At 41.1% G+C, this 19,066-nt stretch overlaps 3 protein-coding genes across 8 annotated transcripts in view; 2 read left to right on the forward strand and 1 right to left on the reverse strand.

The window, feature by feature from the left end:
- The window catches only part of MIA3 (MIA SH3 domain ER export factor 3), a 52,213-nt gene extending 46,603 nt beyond the window's left edge, over positions 1-5,610 (forward strand). For 2 of the 4 annotated variants that reach the window (XM_048501509.1, XM_048501679.1), the window contains exons 19-27: positions 1,498-1,599; positions 1,878-1,938; positions 2,058-2,093; positions 2,346-2,413; positions 2,523-2,620; positions 2,732-2,863; positions 4,419-4,490; positions 4,583-4,671; positions 5,489-5,610. In XM_048501509.1, the coding sequence (XP_048357466.1) occupies positions 1,498-1,599; positions 1,878-1,938; positions 2,058-2,093; positions 2,346-2,413; positions 2,523-2,620; positions 2,732-2,863; positions 4,419-4,490; positions 4,583-4,659 (646 nt within the window). In that variant the 3' untranslated portion in view covers positions 4,660-4,671; positions 5,489-5,610. Of the gene's footprint in view, positions 1-1,497; positions 1,600-1,877; positions 1,939-2,057; positions 2,094-2,345; positions 2,414-2,522; positions 2,621-2,731; positions 2,864-4,418; positions 4,491-4,582; positions 4,672-4,831; positions 4,908-5,488 lie in introns of all 4 variants that reach the window. The other 2 variants (XR_007244885.1, XM_048501609.1) reach the window with 2 other exon arrangements.
- Positions 4,917-7,348, forward strand: LOC125435828 (splicing factor 3B subunit 4-like). Its single transcript, XM_048502278.1, has 2 exons — positions 4,917-5,633; positions 6,473-7,348. Exons 1-2 carry the CDS (start codon positions 5,537-5,539, stop codon positions 6,781-6,783), a joined length of 408 nt encoding a protein of 135 aa, XP_048358235.1. The 5' UTR covers positions 4,917-5,536; the 3' UTR covers positions 6,784-7,348.
- A 3,115-nt stretch (positions 7,349-10,463) lies between these two features.
- Positions 10,464-19,066, reverse strand: part of AIDA (axin interactor, dorsalization associated) — a 28,676-nt gene continuing 20,073 nt past the window's right edge. The window contains exons 7-11 of one of the 3 annotated variants that reach the window (XM_048501993.1): positions 18,717-18,776; positions 13,463-13,585; positions 12,999-13,121; positions 11,930-12,047; positions 10,464-10,926 (exon numbers count right to left, since the gene is read on the reverse strand). In XM_048501993.1, the coding sequence (XP_048357950.1) occupies positions 10,830-10,926; positions 11,930-12,047; positions 12,999-13,121; positions 13,463-13,585; positions 18,717-18,776 (521 nt within the window). In that variant the 3' untranslated portion in view covers positions 10,464-10,829. The remainder of the gene's footprint in view (positions 10,927-11,929; positions 12,048-12,998; positions 13,122-13,462; positions 13,586-18,716; positions 18,777-19,066) is intronic. The other 2 variants (XM_048502081.1, XM_048502157.1) reach the window with 2 other exon arrangements.

Raw genomic sequence — 19,066 nt, forward strand, 5'->3', positions numbered from 1 at the left:
ATAAGTAAGATTGGGAGTGGGGTGTCTGTTTCCTAGATATTTCCCATTTAAAAAGAATAATAAACTGTCCTTCGCTCAAAGCCCTTGTTGGCAGTATGTGTGAGTTTTCGTTGTGGTTTCTTATCCATATGCAAGCCAGGCCCTTGCCCTCATCTTCGGGTGTGAGTCTACATTTACGTGCCTTTTACAGTGTTGTCTAGGTTTGGTATTAGTTCAGTGTCTCTAAGCAATTTAGGTTGAAAAGCCATGTTCGTTCTGCTTCTCTTGTAGAATAATTTATATTAGTAATTTTGAAGGCTGGAAAATTATTCTTCCTTAGACCTTGATACTTTTACTGCTGAAAGTCATGGGCCAGTTATACAATGGAAGGCTCCAGTGACTTCAAAGAGAATTTACTGGTGCTTGAAGATTTTACTCCCAGTCTGGCTCCAACATCAGAATTGGGCCAGGTTAGAGGATAGAAAATTGAACTAATAATAATATCACCAAATATATTTATATGAATTAAAACATCTCACAGAAATTGTCAAGTAACCCGCAATGTTGGCCGCTTGCCACAGAGGAGAATCTTTTTCTTGTGCTGTATCCAAAGTTCCTCTCCTCTAATGGTGATGCCTCCTTGTGCTGGAGTTGGAACCTCCTCTACCACTGGAAGAGCCTTGGTCTTTAGTGGAATGGAACTTTTATATCCAACCAAAGGTCTGTTTAAAGTTTGGGAATTTTTTAAAGAAGTATTTATAGTCCTATCCTCTTCCAAAGGGACACATTTTTTATGTCCTTCCTCATGTTTTTACACTATACCATTATGTGAAAATTTACTTGAAAGTCTTCCATGTTAAAAGCCCAAATTCTCCTCTGCTGTTGATTACAAAAAAGTGGGTTTATATGTAAAGAGAAAAAGAATTGTTAAGTAATGGGGAGGCAGACGTGGTTTGGGGCCAAGATATTTATTCGTCTGCATTCTACTGTTAAAAGCCGAAGTGTAGTATCAGGTGGACATCTGTGGAATACCAAAGTACTAGTGAAGTGTTCCATAGGCTTGTAATTGGAGTCAAACTGTTCCATAGTAGCATCCCACATGGAAAACAGTGTATGTGACTAGAAAGACTCTTTGACATTATAGATGTTTATACTGGATGTGAAGGGAAGTAGTTTTGAATGTTTGTGTTTTCATGGGGAAAGAGACAACACACCCTGCTCCCTTCAGAGATGTCACATGTGTTGAGGTCGCTCTCCTTATCCATGAATGGTTTGAGTTAGGAGGGAGAATGTCAACCTATTTTGTAACCATGAGCAGAGTGTGCATGCCCCACTATCTGTATAACAGTCCTGGGTGCCAGCACTCTTATTTCTCTTTCACCTGGGATACTCTGACTTTGTGAGCCGTTTGCCTTTTGGTGTCCCTTAACTATCCTTCCTTTGGTCTGGCAGCACAAGTGACTGCTGCCAGGTGGGGCACTTCTGTGTCTTGCTTAATTTACTTCTATTCTCTCCCAGGAAGCTGACACAAGAAGAGTATGAGCGACAAGAGAAGGAGCAGAAGCTCTCTGCTGCAGATGAAAAAGCAATCCTGGCGGTTGAGGAAGTGAAAGTTTACAAGTAATTGAACACAGTTGCCTTATACTGATTCAGACCCCTTGGTCCATCAAAATCAGTACAGTCTACTGAGACTAGCAGTTGGCTCTCCATTGTCTCAGGCAGTCATCTTTCACACTGTCTGCTACTTGGCCCTTTAAACTGGATATCCCAGGGACCTTCTGCAAGCAAAGCGGAGGCTCTACCACGAAGCCACAGACCCTTCTCAAAGATTTGAAGTATTATTAAATTTTGAGATTTTGAATAGTGAAAAAAATTAAACTTTTACCCTTTTTTGTTAGGCAAAGAATCCAGGAAATGGAGGAAGAATTGCAAAAAACAGAGCGATCTTACAAAAATCAGGTATGATGCGGCCCTGAGAAGACTCTGGGAAAGTGAATGCGGGTTATAGTAGGCCCGTGTGCAGATTAATTTTTAAAATTAAATTAATTAATTAAACAAAAAATTCTTAATGTTTTCAGATTGCTAGCCATGAGAAGAAGGCCCATGACAACTGGGTAAGGGTTGTTTTTTCCCCCCAAATCATCATTACATTTGTTCATTGCAAATTCTCCCTTTATTCCATGAATGCTGCTGACATCTCAATAGATGATCTCCTACATTTGGCTGCATTCAGACATGTTTATGAGCTGTAGTTTGTAAATCATGGATTGATAGAACTGTGAATGTGAGATGTCCAGCACTAAATTGGGGTTCTGTGGTTTGTACCTGGCTCATTAACGGTATTTCCATGATTTGTTCCCTTCTAGCTTATAGCACGTTCTGCAGAGAGAGCACTGGCTGAAGAGAAGAGGGAGGCTGCCAACCTAAGGCAGAAGTAAGCATGTTCTCTTCCTGTACCACAGATCAGCTTCAGTATGTCACTGGATTAAACAATACTGATATACATTCAATTGTAGTGTAATAATTCAGTTTATTTTTATTAGGTTAATCGAAGTAAATCAAAAAGTAGCTGCACTTCAGAGACCACTAATTGTGAAACCTACTCCAGGTCGACTAGACCACCAAGTTCCAGTCCGCAGAGGTAAATATTTTCTTTGCTCATTTGCTGCAAGTGAACCCAAGTGCTAAATTAGTTGTTCTGAAGATAAATATTCTGCACCACTGATAGCACACTATTCCTCTCATATTACAGGTCCATTGAGTCGAGATGGATCCTTTGGCCCTTCCCCTGTGAGTGGGGGAGCTCCTTCTCCACCACTCATGATGGAACCTCCTGTGCGGCCCCTTTCTGCTAATCCAAGGGAAGGGTCTAGAGGTGAACTTAGTAAGAAATTGGCATTTTTTCCCCTTAAGTTACTTTTGTTAACAAACTGTTTTGAAGCATTGCCACTTAACAGTGCTACATTATACTTCCTGCAAGTTGTGTTAGAATCCAAATGCCATCATACAGTGTTAATTCACTATCCTTTTATCAGTAGTGCTGTAGTCTTATAATTGTTAAATGAAAATTTGCTGATCCCAAGAATCTTTATAACCTGCTTGTAATTAAGGCTTTACAGCTCGCATATTAATTAGTTCTGGAAAAACTCTTGCCTTACTTGTTAATGAAGGACCTTGCCAAGTGTGTTGTCGAAGACTTTCGTGGCCAGAATTAACTCGTTGTTGTGGGTTTTCTGGGCAGTGTGGCTCTGGTCTGATGGTTTTAGCTCCTGCTGTTTTGCCCACATCTGTGGCTGGCATCTTCAGAAACTTGTCATGGTAAGAGAAACGCATCTTATTGTGACATGCCTCTGAAGTGAAACATTAGGAGCTAAAACCAGCCACCTGGAAAAACCCAGAACAGCTGTTTGCCAAGTGTATTCTTATCTAGAGAAGCAGCTCCTAAAATAGAAACATGAGCATTTAAAGTAAGAAGGATTAGCCATATGAGAAAGGAAATAGTCTACGATATCTCAACCAGTTTCGTGTGTGAGACTCAAATCTGATCACTTTTTGATCACTGATCACTGACTGACTAGATTTGCAGCTGATTTCTTGTTTCTGTCTATGTATGTTAAGAACAGCAAAAACAGTGAAAGTAACAAATAGCCTCAGATTAAACAGGATGACATTATTTAACACCAGGCCACAATCCAGCCCGTGCTGAATACTTCGTGACCCTTTCATTTTAACTGGTGAGCCAATCATGTGCTTAAATGTCTTCCTATTAAAATCAGTAGAACTCAGTTGTTTACCTTTGGCTGTTTTAGGCCTTTAGTTCTGCAAATTAATAATCCTTGATGCATAAAAACTCTGCTGCTCCTGCTGTTCTGACACACTACCTAAAGCTATGATCTTAATATAGTTCCATTTAAAATGATCAGAGTGTACTTCCTGGAACACGTGTTAACTCAGATGCTGTTAATAGTGGTGATTGTCTTAGAAAATCAGGGGCTGTCTAAAAGTTAATCATGACAGCCCTCATCTGATAGCCTTGGATTTCTTGTTCCAGTTTCAGGTGGTAGATGGGCCTATCTTAACTGTGGGTCAAGAGTGGGTCATAGGAATATGTGCTTCCCCTCCCACCTTGTCATCGATAAAAGATACCAATTTTAATGGTATTTGAGGCTAATAAGATTCTGTACTTAGAAAGAATTTTTATGCAGCTTCAATTTAATTAGCAGCCAGGGGTCTGGTTTTAGTTTAAGACTACTAGTGCCAGTTCATCCCTTATTTCTTGTTACAGTTAGGAGAATGAGCTTATAATTATTAACTATTGTTGTATCAATACCAGGAATAGCAGAAAAAGAAAGTACCTAGCTGAAGAGCACCAAGAATTCTATTGCAGAAACAGCTGCTTGCTACCATGCAAGTGGATAAGCTGTGTGTTCATTCTGCAGGTGCTGCTGTGGCCGATGGGCCTCCAGGCCCAAGAAGGCATTCTGAGCTGTCTGGAAGAATATCTGCACCAGGTGAGGTTGCAGCTACACAGTTACTAGTCATCTGAAAAAGTATGTAATCTTTTCCAGAAGCAGTATAAACGTACAAGGTCTTCTCTTTCCAGATCTTGGTCCTGCTGTAACATCCCTAATCAACTGTGGGCCAAGGCTAACTATCTTCCTCCGCCTTCTACCAAGGTAGTGGATGGAGATAGTGATGATGAAGTGGGAGTGAAGCTGTTCTTCTGCTCCAAAGGGGTGACCCCTGGACCGGAATCAGTTGTTACCCTATTATATATGTTGCATCGCTTCTTACTTATATGTCATCTATTTTGTCTGTTATTTCACTGCCATTATTTTTCTGGGGGAAAAATAAAGCGAAATCCTTCCAAAGAGCAGGAAGCCCCCTGTGCCGATGTTATTCTGCCTACATCATCTGAACCAACTGCAGTGAGTACAGAGAAGCTGGGAAAGGTGCTGTTGCTTCCATTGGTTTGGTGGAAACATTGCATTAGAAGCATGCTGTGTTTCAAGTGGTGGCATAACAAAATGAGTGTGGGCACAACTGCATCTCAAGCTGCATCTTTTAGCAGGGTTTTGACTTGTTCAGCTTACTTGTGTCTTTGGGGCAACTAATATTTTAACACTTAATTTGGAAAAGCCAAACATCTAATCTTCTAAAGGACAACATAATGTTTACTTTGCAAAAACATTTCTGGTGTGGTAATTCTTGATGCATTTAAACATCGTGTGTACTTTCTAGATTTATATGTGGAAACAAAATCAGGTTGGCATTGCTGTCATTTGCGAATGAAAGATATTTAGACAGCATGTTTGAAACAGGGATAGAAGTCCATTCTTTGCGACATTGTCTGACAACAGAAGGGAACTCTTCATAATATGGAGAGAAACGGAGTTTGAAAATACTGCTGCTACCTGACTTTGTGGCAGAAAATGCTGTTTGGTTAGAATATCAATCCTGTGTTTTATTGGAACATTTACTGGAAGGGTAACAGTGCGATTTTTCACAGGTTAATGTAAACTCTAAAGGACCACCATCATTTCCTGGTCCTCCCTTAATGCAGCCTCCAGCAGCTGGACCTTTGCCACCTCCAGTTCGATTTGGACCTCCACCTCGAGCACCTTATGGACCTCGGCCTCTTCCTCTCTCTGTTGGTATGTTTGCTATGATTTAGATTACATTGAATATTTTTACTTAAAAATTGTACAGCCTTTTAAATTTCATAATCTTTTTTGCACCTTGTTGCAGAACTGGAACTCTTATCAACATGCCACTTAAAGAGCATTCACTTCTGCCTTGTGTAGAATTGGCAGGACTTAGGCAGTATCTCCTATAGCTACTTGAGAGTTCATTACCAATGGCTGCAGTACTTAGAGCAAAGTGCAGAATATTATTTTGATATAATGAATTTTCAGTCACACCCATGGTTGTTACAGCACTTATAAAATGTGTCTGGTAGGCATTTTTGTGTGTTCCAAAAGTTAAATTAAACGACACCTTAATAGAAGAACACTTCCACTATTTACTCTTATGTTCTCAGGAATGCATATGTGGGCTTTACATGTGTCTGTAAATTAGGCCCATTTGCTCCATGGGTCCATATTTAATCTGGGAAAGCCAAATAAGCATCTCATCTATAATACTTATTCATTTTCCTCCTTTATCTTGAACAGTCTAAGTTTTTGTGGAACCTGGGCTTTCACCCCCTCCCCCCCAGTAAAACAAAGAAGTGACAGGAGGTTGTGGAGGGTACAATTTACTCCGTCTATACACTAGACTAGACCTTTTTTTCCCCTTGACCTCGAGTGGGTCTGCAAGCCAGAAATGTACTTTTTTGAAGTGAAAGCAGGGGAAGTCTTGGGATCATGTGTTCACTGTTAGATTTTAGGTTGAGATACTCACGTTTACTCTTAAATATGTTGCCAGAGTGCTGTTGAAGACAAACTGATTTATACACAGTGTACCAGCTTCACTGTTCTGCCTTTCTTTTTAGTGCGTGGTGCTCCTTCATCCATTCCGAGAGACTATCCACCTGGCCCTCCCTTTGGAATGAGAGACTTTCTCCCTGGCCCACTGCCACCCCCAGAGCACAGAGGGTATCTCCGTGGACCGCCTCCTTTCCGACCTCCAGCCCCCAGAGATTATCCTCCACGGCTACCCCCCCAAGGATTAAGGGACTATCTCCCTCCTCCATTCAGAGACTTGCCACCTTCAGGACCCAGTAACTACCAAGGAGGCCCTCCATGCCCACCATCCCCAGCTAGCTCACAGGACTCAGCACATCATCCTGAACAGAAACCGTGACTTGAGATTTCTGGACTGAACTCGACCACGTTTCATGTGGTGAGGATTTAAACAGCTTCAGCACAACCAACTCTGTTTCTTCTTTTCGATTTGGTTTCAGTGTAGCTTTTTTAAAATGCAAGAATAAGTTTGTCTCCAATCTCTAGCATTGTGCATTTTGATTACCTTTAATGAGGACTTGTCCATCCTCCTGGGATGCAAGTATAATTTTTCTGTGATGAACCTGAAGTCTGCTTCTTACAGCTGTGGCCAACCCACAGCTCTCAATGTGCAATATATGAAAAGTACCTGGGGTGGTTAGTTTTTAATTAATGTAGCCTGTGTAACAAATTGATGGATCACTTCATAATTCAAAATATAATCTGAACATTTCCTGTGGAAATATCATATGTAAGAAATGCTACCCATTCAACTAAAGCCTACAGTGACTGTAGACCAGTGGTGTACATAGGGATTCTAACTCAAACCTTTTAAAAACATCTGGTGTAAAAAACCAGAGGCATAGACTACACTGTACTGGAAGGACAGTTCTACTAATAAAGAAAGCAAGATCCCTTTTGCTAAATTTGAAGAATGAGTTCTATTCATCACAACATTTTCCTTCATGATCATAAAAGCACAACTACAGATTAATCAAGGAACTTGTTACAGTGTCAGGGCAACCTGCCCCTTTTAGCAGAGGGCTATGGTGGAGTGACAAACAATGCTACCCTTTTGTCAAGCTGAAAAAGATCATTAGAAGTCCTCACTGTCCAGGAAAACACAAGCCAGGTACTTAATAACGTATCCATTTTTGTATGGAAGGTCCCATGACCAAAACTTTTCTGGAAAGCTCAGACTGAAAAGCATGTTTGTTTCACTTCCAAGCTAAAAAATACCCCAAGTTGAAATAGAACTACTTACAACCAAGCCATTGTATAGTTGATCAACAGAAGTTTATCCATGATGCATGTCATGTTTAGGCTGTAGTGGGTGGGGCAAGGCTACTGGAATGTTTGCACAATGCATCAGTCAAGAAGCCAAGTCAAGCCTTCCAGGAGAAAACAGAACCAAATGCTGCCAAGATGTGCATGGGGAGAGCATCCTGGGTTCAAGGCAGTTTTCATTCCATTTCTCATCAGATGTAAACTTGGTTGCTTCAGTATAGCTTGCCCTTGAGTGAGGCACATGTGCTGTATTAACTGGGTTAAGACCTGTTTTTGTTTCGTAGAGTAATGAGCACACAATGTTGCCCTGTACTGAATCAGATCATTGGTTTACCAATGCCAGTATTGTTTGACTGGCAGCATCTCTTGGATGGCAATCTTTTGCATCACCTGTTACCTTATCCTTTTAGCCAGATAAACTGGAATAATAATTGGAAGAACATCTTACATTCAAAGCAGATTGTGTACCACTGAGCTATAGCCCCCAAGCCATTTGGATGGGAAATACGCCTTAAGTACAAAGGTCTGTTCTTATGTTTATAGAAGTAGAAGTAATTAAACAGCAGCAGTTTTAAAGAAGCAAGAATAATTTCTGGCCTTCAGTCCTAAGTTGGGTTTATGGGTGATGGAGATCATGTGCGCCCATGCCAGTGAAAGGCATTACAGTTGTAGCTTCCTTCCGTAACAGACATTCATGATTTCTAGGTATCGTTACTTGACAATCCTATGCTGAGTGCAAGTCACTCACCAAAGGGTATCCAGTAAACAGCATTTGGGACAAGAGGGCAAATCTTATAGATACAGAGCTACCTAAAGGAAGAGGAACAAATGGTTTACAGCTTTCCTTTTGGGGCTCAGAAGCTCCAGCATCAGCTTTTTGAGGCTCAGGAAACCTCCAAGTGCAAGGAAAGGGCAGCATACATTTGTGTTATTTATGCTTTTGGTTCACTAGCTCCGCAACAGTATGAATTTATTCATGATACCACCTCTGGATCAGTTCAATAGGACCAGGCCTTGGAGGGACCACTTTACTTGTTTCTCTCTATTGGATCCTATTTTCTACTTTGGCTAGTGATCCTTGCTTGCACAAGAGCAAGGTTTGGGATGGTACTGGCTGGTTCAGCTCTTCTGAAATTTTGAGTTTGCTAGGAAAGATCCGAGCTGAATGCCTTCTGCTTGCACTTGGGCTTCTGTCCACAGACAGGGAAGAGCAATGAAACTGGGGGTGGGTGGGGGAGAACACTGAAGGAAGGAAAGGAAAGGAAAGAAAATTGCTAATACTAACTGCAGCTGCAGTGAATAGAGAAATTTCAGGAAAGGGTTTGAAAATGAAACAGGCAGCATCTTGTTTGTGTCATGGCTGCATTTGTAAAATTGAAAGCAATCATCATTGTGCTATTGTAAAAAGTGTTATAAAACAAAAACATCCAGAATTAGGGAAGTTTGAGCACCTATTTGGGACTGCTCAGGAATCATTCTTTTTGGACATGCTAAAAGTACTTAGAAAAGCACCAGGAACAATTAAGTCAATTTGTCCTTGTAACTTCAGAAGTCAGGCAGCCTAAGCAACTGGCTGATAGTATAGGTTAGACTGACAGTAATTCTACCCAATTCATAAACATGGAAGCAGCTGACACATGATGTGTCTATAAAAAGACCAGATGACTTTTTGTAGCTAGACTAACCAACAGTAGTTATGACAGGTTTCTTATATTCAGGCCCTGCTTTAAGGCTTTCCGGAAGCCGTCATAGTGAGAAATGACACAATCTGTTCTAACAGGGCTCTTTTAGCCAGCTACCTAGCATAAAACTGCAAATTCTACCTCAACAGCAGCAAAGGATATCTTTTCATCACTGTATATTCAGGCCAAGCTTATATTTTATTATGTACTGTATCCCACCACTAAACAGGAAACAGGTAATAACTTCATACACTCTACAGTTAGGCTAACCAGTTATTTTGACGATGTCTTTGGAGTATTTCAATTTCTTGCATATGAGCTGGCAATCACCAGCTGACTTCCTCTTTGGGCTCCTATACTGGAACATCCCAGGAAGCATGTCAAGGTTTTGTGGGTTTTTTGGATTTAGGTCACCTTCCACAAGAAGGCTTCCCCTCAGGGAAGAGCTGTGGCCACCTTTTGTCAGCCCCACAGCTCCAACTGAAGCCCTGTTCCTCAGTGGGCAGGTCTTTTATGGCTTTCCAACATGGCGGAGGGGTGCCTATCTTACCAGTAGAAATTCTGGCTCACTTTTGGTTGGCCCTATCATGCTATGGCACTGCTGCTCAACACCCTTCTCTTATATTCTCTTAAAAATCAAACAACGTTATAGGCAGTACTTCTGTACTGCACTAGACATACAGACAAAAGTTCCTACCTGATCCTTTTCTAGTACAAGGAATAATGTTAGATTTCCTCTTAACAGAGACCTTAACAAGTGGCCATTAAACGAATAACTTCTAAACACAGAATAAAAGCTCTCCATTTTTTATCAACCAAATGTTCCCATATTAGTAATGAGAAAAAAATACAGTTTATCTGGAATCAGTGTCATTACAGTAGGAACAGTCAAATCATTTTTAGCTACTTCAGCTCAGGGCAGAGTTACTAAAGAATCCCACCTAGGGCTATCTACAGATCAAACCTGTATTATTTAAGTTTTGGAGTTCTTGATTAGCCATTTCAAATCAATCCACAGATGGAAGAGTGATGCAGTTTGGAACACTTGCACCAATTATTGCAAGAGTAACAGTTTGTTGATACTGGCACATCTTTATTGCTGAATCAGGTGTGGCAGATGTGGTCTTTCTACCTGCCTTTAAGTTCTCATATAGGTACAGAAACCAAGTTACAAAACTGAATACACGCAACCAGTCCAATCAGAAGCAAACTCACAAGACACTTTGGAATACCTGTGATTAAAAAATATACTTTCCAAAGGAACTGGGACTTCCTGGGTGGTAGGGACTGGGATACTGGTCCTATAGCCGTGCAGCATTTGATGCACCCATATGGGACCAGCAGGGTGAAACACTCCCAATTCTTCCTGCCTGCTGAAGGATGAATGCTACAGAAGCAGCTACTGTGGTTTTGTGGCAAGTGGTTCAGTTCAAAAGAGTTACTCTTTATGTAGTGTTTGATGAAGGTGAAGATACAATGGCTTCTTGGTCAACAGCTGAAGTTTCTTCCTTTTGAAGTCAGTGGGTTTTTTGTACCTGTAACCAAAGAGAACAGTGACAACTATGCTATCAAAGTTTAAAGATTTAGAACTGTATTCTGTTAATAAGAAAATCATAAAATGTATACAAACGTACTGATACCAGTAATAGGTTACATCCTCTGCCATCTGGTTTATTTAAGATTAATGCCTGTATCTAAATATTTAAGAAACCAATTAGATGGAACTAATAACTCCAATTACTCTAGCCACCATTTTATCTGTGTTCAGAACCAGGTCTATTTCTATAGTTAATGTTCTATCAGTTGTTCATCTCTCTCTATAAACAGTTGCTGCAGGCATACCTATCTGGATTTAAAACCCAATTTCTTACATATGAGGTTATATATACAAATAATGATATATATACATTATTTGCTATATACAAATAATGTTGCTTATAAGCAGGAGTCCTCACCTTGTGCTTGTGGGTACCACAGCACCCACCAACAGTTTTTGTGAGGCCTACCAAATGTTTTCAGGTCTTCCGTGAGGCTAGGTGGGGCTTTTACTTTTCAGCAAAGCTTCGGATTGGCCATTGGAGATTTGATCGGTTGTGCAGGTTTTAGAAAATGTGATTTAGGCACCAGCTGCCACCACAGCACAAGGATCTTCACTGCGTGACTGACGTTAATCAGCCGCAGTCATTTTGTGCTGGCATCACCTCCTACACAAGCTATTTTGTGGCAGCTTTTTGCAGATGCACAAAATTACATAGACACCCATAGGATTAAAAAGTTCGGGGACCCTGGATTTACTGGGAAATCCAAGCCCAGGCTACACAATTCTGCTTTTTCAATTAAGTTTTAGGCTATGTAAAAATGGGTTTGGTGATCAAAATTAAAAGACCAGGCAATTCAGAAAATCTCCTTATCAGCGTCCTGTGTTGCACAAGGTTGCTAGCAAAACTATGTCTGACTTTCACAGCAAATGCTCTGCAGTCTCCAACTGACTGGATAATCTGTTCGAACATTCAAATGGTTTGTAGCACACACACTTACAGTTCTATGACCATTGGCCCAGGTTTAATTTCATCCATTTCCATGAAGGCAAAGCACTTGGTACTAGTGAATCTTTTCTTAGGCTTATAGTGTTTGAATTCAAAGAAAATAGCTGCACCTGAAGGGGGAAAAAAAGTCTAACCAATACATACCAACTAACATATGTACTGGACTATAGAAAAAATATTATACATAAAGCTATTGGTAAAAAGGACTCTATTGTATCACACAATTCTATTAACAAAGATAAATAGGATTGACATATGGGGAATTAATATTAAGTTGATCTATTCATATTAAATTAGTCTATCTCACACACACACCCAAAACATAAAAGGAATAAAGCAGATCTGGCTGTTGTGTGTTTTCCGGGCTGTGTGGCCGTGGTCTGGTAGTTTTTGGTCCTAACATTTCACCTGCATCTATGGCTGGCATCTTCAGAGGTATGTCACAGTGAGATGTGTTTCTCTCCGTGGCACAGTGTGGAGATCATTTCCACTTTATGAAAGGAAATATCAGGTTAAACGTTATAAAGCATGAATACACAGTGCTTGTGGATTTCTTTTTGGCTCCTCCTAGCACACTCTAACTGATATCTCTAAAACTAATGCCAGAGATCTTGGGATCCATGTGAACAAAACAACTGACTTGTGTGTGGGGGGAGGGGGTGTACACTATGGTGTTGGGATGGGGTATAATGTTCCTCAGTTTCCACTGGTGCTTCCACAGCCACAAGAATGAGGTGGGGAGACTTTGCACAATGGATCCTCTAATTGCAGCTTCCCTGTAAGTGATGTGGATCCCATGATTCCAAGCATCAGGTTTTTGAAGGTCTTGGAAGTTCTTTAAAGATGACTGAAGAACACTAATGGAAGCAGCTTTTTCACCTGTGCATCATAGGATTCTAGGAATAGTCTGGTAGGTTGAAAGAAATCTGAAAGCAAAAGAATCTCACCCCTGTGAATTTTGACCTTTTGTTTGCAGTCTACCACACTTTGTTAACTATCTGCCCCCAAACATTGATCTGCAAGTCATATTTCAGTGTGATTTTACAATCCAAATCACAGACCTTTTGTTAATTTTTCAACATGTTTCTGAATCTCAATGTCTACATTAAAATGAATATATGTGTCTTCCTTCCTTGAAGCAACAGGTGTATCTTGCACAGGAGTAAGGTCTATTCCATTGAGATCTGTAGGGAGAAAGGAAAAAAGAAAGCTATAAATTATACTGCATTTCATAAAAATTATAGCATACAAATGTTTTATTTCAAGTTACTGAATAAAACTATAATGCAAACTGTCCATGAATGCATTTGTTTTATGAATGATGCAAAGGCTTCAGACCAGATAACTTTTACCACAACTTTTAAGGAAAATCAGCATAAGAATGTGAAAATAAGTTAATTCAGCAAATATTTATATGCTAGGAGACAAGCACCATTTTGGTAGTACAGTATTAACATAGTTATATAGTCTTTGCTAGTAACAGATTAAACTGAAGTGCCCAGCCAACCAATACAGGAAAAGTTACCTTTCACACTAACTGTGATATAGGGATCAATGCACTGCCCAGCATCCTTAAGACCAATTTTCTCAATTTTGATAGTAAGCAACATCATCCCAGGTTCAGATGGCAATCTGGGTAATAAAGTACCTGACAAGAAAATAGACCAAAATATTAAGCATAGTGCCACAGACCTTTCACACTAATTTCATGGCTGCTTCTACTTTCTGTTGCACTGTGAGACTGGAAGATCTAATGCACCATTCCTGGCAGTTGCAACAGGAGGACTGACTTGCTTTATATCATGTCCACACACACACATGAACAGAATTAGAAGGCCTATCATACCTTTCTCTAGACAAAACTTATCAGAGTGGAATTTGATAAATAATGAGTGACACACATCAAAAACCTATAAGTCCCTGGCACTCCTTGCTGAAGTGATGGCAACTAAGAATGCCACCTTGCAGGATAGGTCAGCTAAGAACCATGATGTCAATGGTTTGAATGGTTTGTTGGTGAGGTACAAGAGTACCAGGGAAAGGCTCAACTGAGGGACCAGATACTTCTGAGGAGGACAGAGATTACCTAGGCCTTTAAGGAACATCTTGCAGTAGAGTTAGAAAAAAGAGAGGTACACTCAAAGCCTAAATGATACGTGGAAATGGCCACCAAATGAATCTTAATAGATGCATTTACTAGCCCTGATTTCTTTAATGTGATCAAGTAAAAAAAAAATCAAAGGTAATTTACATGAGCCAGGGCCAACTCCCCTTTCAAAAGCCCACAACAAAAATAGTTTCAATTTAGCCCCCTACGACCTCCTGCTTGAAGCCTTGTGGGAGTTGAGCAATATCTTCTCAACCTTCTCTGACCACCTATTAGTGGAGGATCAGTCAAGGTACCATATGGAGTGACTGTATCTCCTGGCACTGCATTTTCCCTATGGACAACAGGTCCTTGACAGGGGGAAAGAAGTGCACTTGGCCACTCTCTGCAGGGTTGGGAACCAATGTCTCTTGTTCAATGCTGGTGCAACTAGAATGCAGGACCATTGGTCTGCTCATAATTTAGCCACCATCCTGGGGGAAAGGGGGAATGGAGGAAGCACATACAGAAATGTTCCCTGCCATACATTCCCTGTGCAACCCCAATTCAGGAGCAGAACTGGTGACATTTGAGTACTTGGTTGAAGCAAACAGATCTATGCTGGGTTTCCCACACACTTCACCCAGACAATATAAGTTTGGTGATCATTCATGATCAAAGAACTAGTCCTTGCTCAAAGCATTCACTAGGACATCGTCCTTCCCTGCAATATGAATAGCTGACAGGGAAACCTCGTGCTCTATGGCCCACAACCAGAGGCAGGTGGCTTCCTTGCAGAGGCAAATGAAACCTATTTCCCCTGTTCCAAGTTGCAATACTTAATTGTGGTATTGACCATAACCACCTGGATACTCTTTCTGGAAATCACCCCTGAAAAAGAGATAAGAACTAGTCTCACTGCTCACGGTTTCAGCATGTGTAATGTGAAATTGAGACTCAGAGCATGACCAAACACCCTTCACTGAACAGTCTCCACAAGGCGCTCTTCAGCAATGGACTGAGGTGTCCATGAACTGCAGATAATAAATAGGCACTCCAAAGGTAGATAATAAATAGGCACCCCAGTATATTAGACTCATTGGACCACCACTGAGCAAATGCTGGGGGAACAATCTCTCCGACTTCCATTATGGATGGAGTTCTGAGCCTCTGAGCCTTTCCAAGCCTCTGTCCTCTAGAGGAATTAGTTGGTCCTCCAATCGGGGCCGAGATCGATTCCAAGATGAACTGTGATGACCGCTGGAGTGCACAAGGTGCCCTCTTAGGGAATCAGAATATGTCAACTACAGGATGAGTTAGAGCTCTGGTGATGAGCACCACTAGCATACATCTCTGTAGCCAGTGCCAAACTGACCAACTCTTGGAGTCATGCGTCCTTGGTACCATCACCCATGACACCAGGCACAGAGTCCTGCACCCAAGATGAAAAACACTGTGCATAAATCTCCCTTTGGAGAAGCCTCCCAGCACTGAGAACCAGGCCTCGGATAAACCCTTTCCTGATCAAATGGCGTGCGACAACTCGGCAGCAAGGCCAAATGGCTCAACAAAAGAGCTTCAGAGGATCTATAGAAGCTACTCTTATTCAAACAAACAGAAGGTGACAGTGGGCACCTATCCTCTTAAAGCTGTCCCAGACTACATCCTTGAGGGGAAGCTGGCATTTTCCTTGGTGGTGAATGGGACATAAGATTGGTGGATACAGCCAGCGGTCCTGTGAGGGAGAGACTGCTCTTGCTCCGCTGGCTTTAATCTCTTCTTGGGCTTTGACAAAGAGGGCAAGGAAAGGGCCCTGCTTCCATGGCCCGAAGACGACCAAGGGGGGTTTAGATTACTTAGCCCCAGGACAAATCAAATGGTCCGGAGCCAAGAAACATTCATACAAGATTGTCTCCAACCTTGAGGCCCTTTGGGGTGAGTTGCAAGCATGCCTTACAAGAGGCTGGAATATGCCCATCACCGAGACACAAAAGACAATCAGAATGGCCATCGTTCTTGACCATCTATGCTCTGCACTTGGAGCATTTCTTGAACAATGACGACCCCTTCCTCTCCATTGTAGCTGAGAGAGAAGAAACAACTAGGTCAGGGATCTGCAACCTGCGGCTCTCCAGATGTTCATGGACTGCAAATCTCATCAGCCCCTGCCAGCATGATGGGATCTGAAGTCCATGAACATCTGGAGAGCCGCAGGTTGCAGACCCCTGAACTAGGTCAACAAAGGAAGGAACACAAGAAAACACGCCCTCTCAACACAGTGGCGAAAAGAGAACCAAGGTGATTCCTCCCTCCCCCTCTTCCCTCATGATCGTTTCGACAGGAAACTTTCCTGTCTTCAGTGTGAGGGAAAGGGGGACGGAGCACTCTGGAGATGCAGGAATGGAGATGTGGGACTGCACATAAAACCATGAAGATGAACAAGAACTTACAGCGTAGCTGGAGACTGTTTAGACCACATGGTGACTTGCCCGTCTATAGTGAAAGTCGTAGATATCACACACTGTCTAGATAGGCTGGTCAAGCACAGCTTTTCTTAAGTCCTTAATTTAATTGTATAAACTTCAGGGCAGAGTGGGGGCTGAACCCACAGCTCTGAAGTTTTATTCCAACACAGTAACTGCTATACCTGATGCAAGACTTATGCTTTATCCCAAGTTTCAAAATAAACTAATCACATTAATATTTAATGGATTTTATGAAGCAATTAATACTGCAAAATTCACTAACTGCCAAGGAAGGCTAGAAAGACACGCAATGAAGAATGAAAAGCCAGGGTGCAAGAGACTAGTTGTAAAAAAAAAAAGCTCTATCACATAAATAAATATGCTACCCAAAGAAGGTTCCACACTTACAAGACATAGCGCTTGTTTTTAAAAATGTGAGGTTACCCAGTTTCTTATATACTGAAACTTCAATGAAGGTATTGAAACCTTCCAGATTCCTTTAATTAACAATTGGTATGGGAGAAGGGGAAGGGCAGCTGAATGTCCACAAATCATAACGAGGCAAAAAGCTTGGCCTTGGACTAGCAAAAGGACCATTCTGTCAAAAAGAGAGGAATTCTGGAAGCAAGACATAACTGACCAACTGCTCACATCCCTATCACCCTGGAATTCTCTCCAATACCCAATTACCCTTTACACTATCCAGGGTGACAAGCACTTGTTTTCAATGTATTAAATGGCTTTTCAATGTATTAAATGGTTTTCAATGTATGAAATGAAGTGGAATGCTCCCAGGGCCCAAAACAGGGACCTAAGCAGTAGTCCATGTACAAATCTGGAGCGGAAGAGAAGCAAGAAGGCATGCAAGGAATAAGACTTCTCCTTCTCAAAAGATAGTGATACTCTTGGGCAAACTTAGCTTGAGTTGAAGCCAGTTTCTCTCCTTAAAAGACTAGAAGACATTCCTTTTCCCAGCTTGGAGAAATGAGAGGAGGATTTAGGTTAAGCAACAAGTCTGCCAAGGAAGGACAGAGATGCCAGGTCCTGAGAGTATACTGAAATCAGGAAACAAAAGGGAAGTGTGTGTGAGGAGTGCTGCAGACAGAGTTTTCAGATGGAATCGCAACTTGCCTGTATTGGATCCCTGTGAAATTTTTTGTTGCTGACAGTGCTGGATGCCAAAGTAGCATGATTAGTCTCACAGCTTTGATTAGTTTCAATGAATTGTCTGGGACTAGGTGGAGGGAAAGACTTGTTTCTATATGGGGCTGCTTTTGTTTTTCATAAGTATGATGAGATTATACTGAATTGAATTAGAGCCTGCCCCTTCTCTGCTGACTTCTGGTCTTTGTATTACAAACGGCCCAAAATGTGCAAAATGGTCACAAAATGGAGGCCAACTTTTCAGGAACATGTATATTAACTTCCATTGACTGTGCAATGGGAGGTACAGATGTACATACAGCTATTTCCAGTCCAAATATATATCTGAAAAATGCCTTATCAGTATTATCCCCATATAATTGGGTGCCCGGATGGTATCTGGAATTTTCCAAGGTACCAGTAAATGAGTCCCCAAAACATTCAGAAATAAGGAAAAACTGAACCAAGCAACATCAGAATCCTCAAAATAACCTGGATCCAAATACCAAATGGACATCTGGAATCCACATGACAGGAAATACAGGGTTTGTTCAGCTCCCAAATATCTGGATCAAAAAAATACAGACTTTTTCCCATTGGGAAAAGCAATAGTGGCAGCAGCAAGTTAGAACTTTGTATACTACAGGGTTGCCATTAAAATTTATTTTCCATTTCCCCCTACTTTCCCTGATCAATTTCTATTTCCTTGATTTTCCAGAAAATGGCAACCCTGTACTACGTATCTGTACAGCTTCCCCCACCATCACAGTTCTGAGGTTAAATAAATACTTCAGAGGCAAGTGCAATTAAATCTAGGTATTCTTTGCAGGTTTTATACTTCTAGTTTGTGATGTTCAAATGTGACATTATTTAACATACTCCTGTAAAGCAATGCAGATGCTTGAGGACTCTCAGCATATAGACCAGTCCATACAGGGAAGACGGACCATCTAGTATTTATTACCAAAAGGTTTCTGGTCAAGTTTGGCATGTAGCAGCTGAAATCTCTAAAGCTAAAGAGTGAGGCCATAGCAATACAGACACAATCACAATTAACAGTTGTTCACCTTCAAATGTTACCATACCTTCATTGGCTCCTGGGTTAGATGAATGATGTAGCACATGGTTATACGTTGGAGCCATGCATGTAGAAGACAAGACCAGTGTACAATTAAGGCAGCATGAAAATGCATTGTGCAATTCAAGTAAACAAGGAGAGGGTACAGGCAAGACAAGAAACACAGAGATTTAGCACAACAATCAACTAACATCAACAGGAGATGAAGCCTCAAAGAAATCTGGGTGTGTGCATAAACCACCTCTTGCCTTTACTCATAAACATAATTCTGACATTTTTATACAAATAAAAGCAAGAAAGACAAATTCTCTTCCAAGTTGAGCAAAATCATTTAGAAAGGTAAAATGAAATTGTAAA

This window comes from Sphaerodactylus townsendi, linkage group LG01 (assembly GCF_021028975.2).
Source record: "Sphaerodactylus townsendi isolate TG3544 linkage group LG01, MPM_Stown_v2.3, whole genome shotgun sequence".
Classification (NCBI taxonomy): domain Eukaryota; kingdom Metazoa; phylum Chordata; class Lepidosauria; order Squamata; family Sphaerodactylidae; genus Sphaerodactylus; species Sphaerodactylus townsendi.

What these genes read in the sequence shown, in the direction of transcription:
- LOC125435828 (XM_048502278.1), top strand. Translation starts at nt 5,537, where the DNA reads ATGCAGCCTCCAGCAGCTGGACCTTTGCCACCTCCAGTTCGATTTGGA. An exon ending in GCCTCTTCCTCTCTCTGTTG is followed by an intron (nt 5,634 to 6,472) that starts GTATGTTTGCTA and finishes CTTTCTTTTTAG; the next exon opens with TGCGTGGTGCTCCTTCATCC.